At 52.1% G+C, this 12509-nt stretch overlaps 1 protein-coding gene across 1 annotated transcript; it reads left to right on the top strand.

Annotated features, from left to right (window-relative positions):
- Window positions 1–7138: 7138 nt before the first annotated feature.
- On the top strand, window positions 7139–8335 carry LOC119824071 (lymphocyte antigen 6D-like). The gene is made up of 3 exons (XM_038344302.1): window positions 7139–7199; window positions 7821–7919; window positions 8103–8335. The coding sequence occupies exons 1-3, from the start codon at window positions 7139–7141 to the stop codon at window positions 8333–8335; spliced, it is 393 nt and encodes a 130-aa protein (XP_038200230.1).
- The last annotated feature ends 4174 nt before the right edge of the window (window positions 8336–12509 follow it).

Here is a 12509-nt window from a genome sequence, read left to right as displayed (position 1 = left end):
GCTTGCGGGGCTGCAGGAGCAGAGAAAGTGGAGCCCCTGGAAAGGGTCACTGGAAAGTGAGGTGAGCATACCAGGCGATCTTCCTGGGGACTGGGCTTGACCCTAAGAGCATTAGGTCAGCAGGAGAGAGTCTCCACCCAGCAATGCCTAGGGCCAGGACCCATCTGATCACACTGCATCCATAATTCAGAAACAGAGCTCAGCCTCCCTTTTCTCACCTGCTGCATCCCTAGGCCACCAGCCAGGGGACACATCTACCCATTCCCTGCTTGTTACCTCCTGCTTACCCCCAGAGCCCCTCTTCCTCCCTGTGTGTCTTTACACATCCCAGAAGACTCCTAGCTTCATGGAGTCACAGTCCCCTAGTGTCTAGGCTCAAGTGCCCTGCTTCACATGCCCTCAAAGACTGGCCACGTCAGAAGTGTGTGCTGGGCAATGCTGTGAAGAGCAGCAAGCTAGAGCGGTGGAGAGAGACCCCCACCTTATCACACACCTGATGCTGTGGAATACAGGAAAGGTGGGGAAGGATGACACACTGGGTGAGCTGAGGATGCTGAGCAAGATCCCCAGAATCAGAACACACCTCATCCTCTGAACCTCTCAGTGTGCCTTCCTTGCATGGCCAGCCCACTTCTATGGAGTCTGGAGGTCTAGAGTTATGAGAGGCAGCCATCAAGAAACATGGGGTTCTCTCCTGTCTGGCCAGCTTTCCCACAGTCTAACTAGATGGGCCTCACCCTTCGTGGCAGCCAGTCCCCGCTGTGTGGCTGTAAGAGCCTCATCCCAAGGTTCTGCTTTCCAAAGCTGGGCAGGGCAGGGGAACAGGTTGTTACCAGCTAAGAACCCTTCTTGGTTTCAGAGGAGGAAGTGGTTGTGCACAGAACTTTCTGGAGTTCCCCAACCAACCTTTATGACTCCCGAGGAGGTAGATGATGTAGGCAACCTGAGCTCTCTCCACTCCTCAGAATGCCAGCGCCCATGGATCTGGAGCCAGCACACCTGGGGAGCCTCCAGAAAACAGGCCCCCTGCTACATTTGGATCCCTTAGTGACAGCAGACTCATCCCTGCCCTGTGGCAATAGATGGCATCTGACTGCTGTCAAAACTACAAATCCATGTCAGGAGTTGCTAAAGCAGAGGGAGGGACAGGCCTGCAGGGACAGGGTGATCCGGACTGCTGTGGGAAAGCACCAGAGTTCCTGATCCACAGTGACGTGCAAGGCTTGGAAAAGGCTTGAGGGGCCTGCAGGAGCAGAGGAGGTGGAGCCCCTGGAAAGGGTCAGTAGAAAGTGGAGTGAGGAGCCCAGGTGGTATTCATGGGCAGGGTAAGGGAGACTTGGGCTTGACCCTGAGAGCACGAGGTCAGCAGGAGAGGGACTCCATCCAGTAATGTCTAGGGCCAGGACCTTGGCTCTAGGAAAGAAGTGAGGGAAAGATGGTGGAGCTGAGGATGTAGCCACAGCCCTCCAACTTGGGAGACATGGGTTTGGCGGGAAGGCAGAGACAGTCAGGTAGGGGTCCCAGGGTCTGGAGATGGAGTACATGGAGGAGGTTGATTCACACAGGGAGTGTCCCTGTTGGCACTGTGGAAACGTTGGCTCTCCAGCGCAACAGGGTGGGGAAGAAGCAGTTAGAACTCCCTAGGGCTCATAGTAGAGCCAGAAATGGAAAGCCGACTCTGGGGTTAAATCCATTTTGACATCTAATGGAGAATTCTGGAATGAAGGCAGTGCTGTCTGTGTCCTTTGCATCTGTCTATCTGGCCATCTGACCGTGCGTGATGCATCCTGCACTCTGGGCACTGGCATCTCTGCACCCCAAGGACCTACCCTTTCCTCACTGTTAGGTAACTGTGGGTACAGACAACACGTCTCTTAATCTCTTAAGCAATTAGGATTGTAATAGTGCAGCTCCCTGGCAGGGCAGCTTAGGACTCCCCTCCCTGCCCAGGGGCTGTCCCCACACCCAGGGAAGGCTGCGCACCCTGCAAACTCCTCACAAGCAGCACACCCCTTGCCCTGGATCAGGCACTGAAGTGGAGTTCTTAAGGGCACCTGGATGAGCCTCCTGATCCAGCCTCTACCACCTGAGGATGAAGGAGTGGAGGCTAGCCTTCTACCCCAGTCATGCTGCATGAGGCCAGCCACCTGCTCCAAGGGTAGCACTGATGGCAGACAGGTCAATAGGTCAGCAGTGCGGTGAGGCACCCCTTTCCCTCTAGAGGAGAACTGAGAGTCTCTCCCCAAGTCCTCTGCCATTCCCCAAGTTACCTGTGTGTCACAGGCCCCTGAGCTGCCACCTCAGCCTTGCCGACTTAAACTCCCACCCTTGGCGATGTCAGCTTTCTCTTCTCAGGGTAGCTTCTAGTCTCCCACCAGCAGAACACATCAGTGGGGATCACAGGCAGGGACAAGGTCTGGACGGCAGAGATGCTGCAGATCAAGTAGCCCTTTCCTGGGACAGCTGGAGACCTTACTTCCAAGGTCCTTGTGGGGCTCTGCTGGGAGTAAGTCTACACTGAGTCATAGAGGAGGGGTTTGTGGGTGAGGTAGGAACTCACTCAAAGGCTCTGGGAGTGTCCCAGGGATAATCAAGAGTTCACCCTGAGGTTGGGGTGCAGGTGAGAAACTGGCAAGCACTCCATGTAAACACCCATCCTGGAGTTATGAGTAACTAACTCCCTTAACCTACAGCTGAACTCATCACACGTCTCCCCCACTGTTAACAAAATCTGGCCCACTGGATCTTCCGGGACCACGCAGTCTAGCATAGCCTCCACCACTTCGCCTGCTGCCCTGATCTATATGTCTTCATAGGCCTTGTTCGCACTTGATGTCTCATAATTCAGTGTCCTGAAAATCTGAACTCTGTCACATCAGAACTCTGCCTTGTATGCATGGCTGGTGCTCTGCAAATCATATTTGTGAGATGTATGTATGCATGTATGTATTGTGTATGTATGTATGGATGGATGGATGGATGTATGGATGGATGGATAGATGGATGGACAGATGGTTATGTAGAAAATGGATGGATGAGTGAATGGATGGATGTGTGAGTAGGTAAAAGTGGATGGATGGACAAGTAGAAGCATAGAAGGATAAGTGGATGGAAGGGTGGATAAATGGATAATTTGATAGGTTGGTAAAGGATGGTGGATGGATGGATGGATGGACAGATGGATGGATGATAAGATGGGAGTATAAGTGGTTGCATATAGAATGGATGCATATGTGGATGGGTGGATGGATGGATGATGGATGGATGATGGATGGATGGATGGACAGGGTATACAGATGATAGAATGATGTATGGTGAATGGATAGATAACAAACAGGTGATGGGCAAATGGGTGGGTGAGTGAATGAGTACTTAGATACATGAATGGGTCATGAGTGGATGCTTGAGAGATGGATGACGGAAGAAGGTGCTTTTAGAGAATTGCTGCTGGTAGCCAGGGTCCCAGCAGCTGTGGCAGGGCTATGCCAGGTGCCAGACAGCAGATGAGCAATGCCCATGTCTATATTTGCGGCTCTGTGTGCAAAGGTTACTCTTGTGCTAGGAGAAAGGGGTGTGGAGGAAGAGCCCCAGGCCCAGAGGCCAGACCCAGCTACGGCTCCTCTTCCTGAGTGATGCTGACCAAGGTTCTACCCACTCTGTGTCATCTGAGGCTCGACCTATGTGATTACAGACAGAACAGGCCCCAGGGAAACAATCCTCTCTCCATTGCCTGACTCACAGAGCATTTACCTGGCCTTGCAGAAAAGGAGATAGAACCAGGGTGTGGCATGGGAAGCCGAGGCTCTGCTTCCCTTGCCTGGTGTCTTCTCCACCAACTGATTGTCGCCTACCCTCAGGTCCCACCTTACATAGATCTACCTAGGTGAGTCATCCTATAGTGCCTCAGTGCCCCACAGCCTCCTAGCTGTCACACTCATGCAGTGCATTATCTGTGTCCCTCTTTCCTGCCAGTCTGTAGCACAGGCCCTGTCTCTCCCCTCCCTCGGTGTCCCTTATACCAGTAGTGGCTGGAGTACAGTAGAAAATATTACCAGTGAGTGAAATGCTTAGAAGTACAGGGAGGCTTTGGGGGAACTGGGGTGTGTCTGACCTTATACCTCAAGGTGTTTGGACACTTTCAGCCAAGGGATCCGACCTGTCTACTGAGTGCCCTTTCAGGCCAGGAAAGGGCCCAGGGCTGTGGTATTACACTGCACCTGTGCTCACCCAATGCCTTCGCTCTGGGTTGCTCATATTCTCATGATCTCTGTATCACAGACATGAATGCAAGGGGGAGGGACATGAGCAGCGAGACCTCTGCTCTAGACAGAGGTCCAGGCTTGTCCCTCAACTTCCTGGCCAGCTTGCTGAGGTCAGGGAGCGGGCATGCCAGAGTGTGCTAACATTCTCTGTCCTGTGTCCCTTTCATTCCATTTTCTGGGCAATATTCTTCTGCCAGCATCTCGAAGGTAGAGGTCATGTCCCAAGCACAGTCCCAGGAACTATGAACAAGGACTGGGAGGGCCCGTGCTCTCTGAGCAGTGGCTATTCGCATGAGAAGAGGTGCAAAAGGCAGATGGGAGGGACACAATAGCTCCTGAGCCCACTCCATCTTGAATTGCCTCCAAGTCCTAGCCTGGCCACCTCCAACAGGACCCTTGCTGACTGCCCCAGGAGCCCCAAGAAGTCCTGTCATCAGAATCACACCCTCTCCTGAGGGTAAATTCAGTGTGTGGCTGTTTTACACTTCTGCTGGGACCCAGATGGGGATAGGTAAAACACATCTGCCTAGCAATCCTGCCAAGGACAAAGGCCCTTCTCACTGTGGACCTCATCATAGACCTCATCATAGACCTCACCTACGACCTCCAGCTCCAAGATCTATGGCCACCACGAAGCCTGGGGTCCCTGGGGGCATGCCAGCAGGCAGATGCCTCCTCCTACCCTGGGTGTGAGTGTGAAGCCTGGCATTCTCTGCTCTTAGTCTCAGGCCCAGACCCCCACTTCTGTTCTGCCCTTCATTCCCAGACCCCACAATTCCATAAAGCCTGTAAGAAGTTCTCGACCTCTTTTTCCCAGCGGTTTCCATACCTTTCCCAAATGAGTCATCTTTCTCCACCTGCCAACTCCACCGTCACCACCCTGTCATGGAGACCTAACGTCTGTTCTCAGGGCTTGAAATCACACTCCCTTCCCTCCACCCACCCATTCTGCCTGTGTCTGATGTATTCAGGGAGGCCCCAGAGCTGGGTGGGCCTTTCCTGTGACATTCCTGCTGCCCTAAGCAAATCCTAAGGAGCTAGGCACAACCTAGCAAAAAAAAAAAAAAAAAAAGAGGACAGTGTGGGATAGAGCTGGGCCTTCTTCAGGGGCTCCTACCCAAGGCCCTCCCAGATTCCACACCCTGCGGTGTGTGATGTTTTGAATGTGTTCTGACAAATAAAGCTTGCTTGGAGTCAGAGAGTGGGGCCAGCCACTAGCAGATCAAAAAGTAATCACTGAGGTTTGGAGAACTGTAGACAGAGAAGAGACAGGAAGTGGTGAGGCAAAGCTGAGGAAGGATCTTGGCCCTTCTGGACATAGGAAGGAGAGAGGTAGGAAGCAACTGGTGCCTGCTCCCTGTTCTCTGATCTTTCAGGTTCTTACCCCAATATTTGACTCCCGACTTTTTTATTGACAAAGATTAATTAGGTCAACACAACACAGTCAAGTCCAAAAATCATTTCGAGAAGAACCACATGCAAGTCCCCAGGGCACTTTGTTCGGTCCTAGCTTTATCCAACTTGATTCAGCTCAGAAGCGAGCTAGCCCAGGGAAACGCAGAGTGGGGCCCAAGGCTCTTGAGTCCAGATCTGCCTGACCCAAGGTCTTTAGGGCTCTAAGAACCTCAGCCTTGACTTAGACCAGCCCTCCCTAAAGCAGGCCCTGACCTGCTCATCCTTGTTGGTGCTTGTCCATCTGCTTTGCATGGATACAGGCGGGACAGGCCCAGGCCTGACCTCTGTCTGTGCCTACCCCATTGCTGATAGCCTGGACCCCCAGGACAGGGGCAGGAGTACTCTGTAGGACCCACCCATACTACCTACAGATGAGTAGACAGAAGCAGCAGTTAGAAGACAGTGACCTTTCTGCTCAGAACTAGAGTCATGGGGCCAAAAATGCCTCCTATGCATGCAAAGAGAGCAAAGGCGGGGCTCAGAGAGCATGATGGGACCATTATCAGCATCTGCCTAGGGCCCCGGGGAGCTCTCAGCCCCAGGGGAGCAAGGCAGAGAGGCAGAGCAATAGTAACACAGTGGGAGAATGGCAGTATTCTTATTACCATTGTATGAGGGATGGGATTGGGGACTTGATGGGAATGGGACCTGAGCCCCAAGCAGAGGAAGAGAGAAGTGGAGGAAAACTCCTATTTCTGCAGCAATGAGATGACCCCACAGCTTGCTGCTCCTCAGTTGATCCTGTCCTACCCTGTCCCTACCCAGTTTCCTGGGATGGCTAAGCTTCCAAGGTCTAGGGTCTTCAAATCCCTAACCTGGGCATACTTGGTACACACACAGACCCCACCCCCACCCCCAGCTTCCCTCTCCCTACCCCAAATCACCTCCACATTTTCAGCAAGGACTATTTGCTTCCTTGGGGTTCCTTGCTCCAAGGTCCCACTGGGTCAGGCCAGCACTGAGCTCAGAGCAGAGAGGAATGTAAGCTCTGGGTCTTCTAACCTGTGGGTATCCAGATAACCAGCACGGCCTTAGCTGGAGGAACTACCCAATGGTAGGTAGCAAGAATAGCAGACAGAAGCAGAAAGTACACAACCACGTGACCCAGTTAATCAATAAGGAAACTGGGAGACAATACTGGGAGAGATGGAGACCCAACAACATCTGGTGACCGGAGCAGGAACCAGACAGCCTACAGCCAACCCTGCTCAAGGAGGCCCCGATGTGAGGGCTAGGAACCTCAGTCCCTCCAAGTTGCAGGAGCCAGGCCTGTTCTGGGCTGCTGTGCTGGACTTGGGCCAGAAAGGGTGGGGTGAACCCTGATTTGCATACTGCTATCTGGCCTGCCCTAAATTCCTCCCACAGTTCCTGCCCCATCTATAAGGTCTACGGAGAGGAAGAGCCCCCACTGCTTCCAGACGATGCTTAGGATGAAGACAGCTCTGCTACTCCTCCTTGCCTTGGCTGTGGCCACTAGCCCAGGTGAGAGACTGGACCTGGGGACTGGGAAGGGCTGGGTGCCTGACAGGAGGTCATCAAATACTACAAAACTAGAATTTAGGCTTAGAGAACACTGACGTTGAGGGATGCTTGTCTCTTTAAAACAAATGACTTTAATACCTTAACTCAATGAAATCATAAAAATGCAATCTTTCAGAATCAGGGAATTTTAGCACCAACCCTTAGAACTGGGTGTGCTTTGAGAGGAAGGAGGGCTGAAATTGTTCAAGAGGCTTCCCCTACCACCATCCCCACCTCACATCTGTTCTGGCCAGCCCTGGGGTGGCCAAGTCTCTCTTCCTCCAGGCTCTTCAGGAATTGGGATGGGGACAGATGCATCCTTAGCAAAGACCAGGAACATCCCAAGGTTCTCAGAGAAGGACCCCCCTCCACTTTGCACCCCCTCTGCTCCTTCACTTCTTCCCAGAGGTGGCATAGGATAGAACACCCTCTCTAGGGCTCCAAGGGATATCCAGACACCCTCTGAGCTAAACACAAGACGTGAGCCCTGTGGGTTCTATGGCAGGAATTGGGGTAAAAAATGACAGAAGGCTCCGTCATAGCAAAGGCCTTTACTTGACTCTCTGACCTTTCATCCTCCAGCCTGGGCACTCCGATGTTATGTGTGCAGCGACAGCGCCAACTGTATGAAGCCTCAGACCTGCCCAGCCAGCTCCCAGTTTTGTAAAACTGCCACCACAGGTGAGTCATAGTCCGGGGCTCTCAGGACCAAGAGAGCAGCCCTTGATGCTGGGAATGAGCATCAGGCTTGATACTGGGAATGGGTCAATCACGTTGATGGTGGTGGTGTTTAGCGGAGGATGTTCTGTGGGAACCAGGGTACGTGGTAAGCCAGGCTGATGCCTTTTCCCCTCCTGTGTGCAGTGAATACTCTGTCTGGGAATCTGGTGAAGAAAGAATGTGCAGACTCCTGCGTTTCCAACCCCAGCCAGCAGGGCCAGATCAGCAGTGGTTCCTGGGCCGTACATTGCTGCCAGGGCGACCTGTGCAATGGGAAGCTGTACAGCGCTGCATCTGTACGTGCCCCGTTTAGCAGCGGCACCCTGGGCCTGGCAATGAGCCTGGGCCTCCTCGCTCTTATGGTTCTCAGCCTATAACGTGCTCCTTGGCATTTTCCTTGTCCTTCCTTTTCTGCTTCCCAGGGTTCCCATGCCTTGCTTCCTCCTTGGCTGTGATGGAGGAGTCAGATGCTAAGGCTGGGGACTGCCCTTAAAGGCTGGGTGGAGGCTGGGTCCTGGAGGGCACCATGATCTGATGACCTAACACAGTGCCTACCCCAGAACAGGAAGATTTGCCCTGCTCCCCAGCATGGGAGATGGGGGACAGACATGACACCATCCCCTCGGATTTTGTACTTGTTCCATTTATTTTTCTACTTGAACATCTACATGGAAATAAATGACCTAAAAACACTGTGGCTGTGTGGAGTGGTAAGTGAGACAGTGGAGCCTCTTGCACATGGCTCCCTGGACAAGCCTCGGCAGCTTGGAGTGGTGCCTAGGACCTTACCTGAAAGACACCTCCATCCTGGAAGGGACAGACTCTCCCCAAGTCCCATGTGCGGAGCAAGGACACTGCGCCCAGGCCCCAACTCTGAGATTCTACTTCCCCAAGGCTGAAAAGAGACCCCAGTCTTCGAGTTGTGAGGGCACACAGCCAGGGTCCAGGGTGAGTCTAGCTACCAGGATGACCTCATTCCTTAGGAGTGCTGCTCTGTTGCAACCCATCCAGATGTGTATGCTGGAGCGGGAGGTGTGACTCAGTACAAGCTGATGAGAGGCCATCTAGGAGGGGCCTAAGCAGAGCACAGCCCTAGGGACCCTAGGAAAGCTCACTGCCTGCTTTCCCATCCCATACAATGGGTTTTTGCTGCTGCCTAGGCTCCTGTGTGCTACTTGGATTTGGGCAATTCCTGAGTGTGGTGAAGTTGAGGTTAAATGAGAAAGAGGTATTTAGCAGATACCCACACATGTGGTCCTCCTTGCTGGCAAGCAGACTAGCCCATTCCACTGCAACTACTACCTTGCAAGCCCACATGGGGGAGTTGGGGGGACACAGGGTTAACACCCTGGAAGGCCTATGTGGCAAACCCTGCCCTTTGCAGATGTCAGAGGGATGGCGAGGACCTCGCTTCCCTTCATGCACCTACACCGTGAACCTTAAAGCATCCTCACCACCCTGCTTCCGAGAGAGGATTGTGAGAGGGGAAGTGTGACGCTGTAAGGCCATGGAAATTTTTAGAAAGCTTTGCTTGGTTAAGACACATGCTTTGAGCTCTTTACAGCATCATAGGAGTTAGCTGGGAAAACCAGGTGTTCCTGGCAGCTAGCTGCCTACCTTTGTGGTCTAGAGAGGAGCAGAAATCACTGCTTGAGGGGGTAGGGGGGACATGCACAGAAGCAGAAGTAGCCGCTTAAAGAAGGAAGAGTGGTATAAAGAAATAGTCCATACCCTGTACTCAGCAAAATCAACCCTCTTGGCTCTGAGTAAACCTGGCTTGCAGTTTTTGTCTCTATATGTCAACCCCAAATGAGGAGTGGGAGCTCTCCCTACTGCGCTTCGCATGTAGTGGACAGCAAAAGAGTGGACAGCAAAATGCAAAAGAAATAAACCTTGCTTTTGCATTTTGGACTTGACTGGATTCCGGTGGTCTCTTTAGGATTCTCAACTTGTGCACAACAACTCAGGCTACCTAAACCAAGTCTCAACATCTGGGAAGGTGCTGCTTGGTCTGGGGTGAGCCCTGCTACTTCTGGGTCCCCACTTGGAACAAGGTGCTGAGCCTGGGTTTTTTACACAGACTCCCATATCCAGCCACCGCCGCTTGTAATGGGGGCAGGTTTGCTGGAGAGCCACGACCCTGTCTACCAGACATTGCAGGACATTCATCCACTGTGAGGAAGAGAGGTGGAGGGACATCCTCCAACCCCAGAAATCAGGAAGCTTTCCTGGAACCACGGGTGATACCGGGTGATACCTGTGATGGATGCTGTTCCCCGGGGCCGCATTTCCTGGAGCTGAGCGCCAGGCCTGGTGCCGGCGCGCCTCCTAGTGGCCAGTAAGTCACGCAGCGGAAGACACCTGTCGGGAGGGAATTCTTTGCCCAAGCTATTCAAGTTCCATCTGCAACACTTCCTGCCTCCTCTCTACAGGTGTCCCGAAGTGCCCTGGCTTAAAAAGCCACCTGTATGTGGGAGTCAGACAGAGAAGAAGGCTAGGGGAACTTAACTCGAAACCCTAGCCGTTTCCAAGTGTGGAAATAGTCTGGGAGCAGGAAAGTGACTAAGTACTCCCCATCAGGCCAGGCATAGGAATATACTAGTGGATACCCCTGTAGAAGCTTGGCAGGGGTCGGGCGGGAGGGGGGCTGATGAATCTTAATGAGCTTTCGGGGACTTCCTGAGACTAAGAAGTTTTATTTACTACTTGAGGCTTGTGAACTTCCTGTATGTCTCAACAAGCCTTCCTCCTCCATGTTTCGATTTGGGAGAAGAGGCTACAAAACCACCGTCAAAGAGCGGAGTGAAATGTGTACAGGCTCCGGGAAATTCCTGGGAAGGGGGCAGCCTACACATATCAGGGACTTCAGGCGTCCCGTGGAACACAGCAGCATCGGAGACTGGCAAGATGCCGCAGAAAAGCTGACAACAGCTGAGTCTCCGAGCCCAGCTGCCTTCTAACAGGGAATCTATAGGCATCTCAAACCCAGCTCCCGGGCTGCCCCTGTATCATCCTTCTGGACAGCTTCTCTGTTCCTCCCAGACCTAAACCAGCTTCACCCCCACTGATCAGGACCCACCTGGTCACAGCCCTTGGCAGGGTATGCAAAGATGGGAGCCCTCTCCAGCTGTGCGTGTGGACAGACTTCCCTGGGCCAGTGGTAAGACAGCAGACCTCATTCCTGGGGTTCCTCCTGCAGAAGCCCAGTCCCAAGACCTGCACAACAATGCGGTAAGGTAGTGACAAAGACAATAGCAGGGGTTAGAGGGGCCCCAGTGGTGACCTAGCTGGAGGCAGAAGTAGAACAGTGCCTAGGAGCAGCAGAGTCTGAGAACTCTGCCTGCAATCAGATATGCAAAGCAACAACCCCATGAAAACTCTGGGCCTATCCCTGACCTATCTAGGACAGGGAGAGACACTATTTCCTTTGCTTTAGCCAAAGACACACCATGTGTGGTAGATGAAATGGAATTGCCCCCATAAGCTCATAGTGAGTGGCACTATTAGGATGTGTGGCTTTGTTGGAGTAGATACAGCCTTGTTGGAGGAGGTGTGTCACTGTGGAGGTAGGCTTTGAGATCTCATATATGCTCAAGACACACCAGTGTCTCAGTGCACTTCCTGTTGCCCTTGGATAAAGATGTAGCTCCTCTCCATTCTTCAGCTCCTTCTCCAGCTCCATGTCTGCCTGCATGTGGCCATGTTCTGCCATGGTGATAATAGACTGAATCTCTGAAACTGTAAGCCATCCAATTAAATGTTTTCCTTTATAAGGATTGCCGTGGTCATGGTGTCTCTTCACAGCAATAGAAACCCTAACTAAGACACCATGCAACCAAGCACAACTTCCAAGGAGTGGTTAGAGAACTTCAAAAAACAGCTGATGATGTCTTCTGAGAGGGCCAGCCACCCAGAACGTTTATTGTCCTTGCCGTCCCAAGGAGTGTGACCTATAGCCTCGCTGGCAGCTCAGCCTAATTGCCCATTTCATACAGATGGCATAGGGCTGCCTATTGCCCATTCCAGTAGTCAGTCACCTGGGTCCGGCTTCTGACAAGTTTGCTCTGGTCTGGCCATGGACCAAAAGGGGCTGATATGGTGCCCCTCCTGGGTATTCTCATAGAACTGGCCTTTGAACTGATCAATTCTCTTACTGTTTTGATTTTTCTATTTCATTGATATCTTCCCTTTTTGGCTTTTATTATGTATGCATGTATGCATAAGTGTGTTTGTTTGTGTGTGTGCATGTGTGTGTTTAGACATGTATGTTTGTGTGAGCATGTGTGTGGACTGTGTGTTTGTGTGTAAATGTGTATGCTTGTGTATAGATATGTGTATTTGTGTGTGTTTGTGTGTGGAAATGTGTGTTTGTGTGCATGTGTGTTTGTATGCATGTGTATTTGTGTGTGGACATGTGTATTTGTGTGTGGATATGTATGTTTGTGTGAAGACATGTGTGTTTGTGTGTGTTTGTGTGTGCATGTGCAGACCAAATGCTGATGCTGAGTGTCTTTCCCATCACTCTCTACCTTATTTTTCTTTTCTTTCCTT

Source organism: Arvicola amphibius, chromosome 9 (genome assembly GCF_903992535.2).
Source record: "Arvicola amphibius chromosome 9, mArvAmp1.2, whole genome shotgun sequence".
In the NCBI taxonomy this organism is placed as follows: Eukaryota; Metazoa; Chordata; class Mammalia; order Rodentia; family Cricetidae; genus Arvicola; species Arvicola amphibius.
Note: the sequence above shows the minus strand (reverse complement) of the source record. Positions and strands in the feature narration are given on the sequence as shown.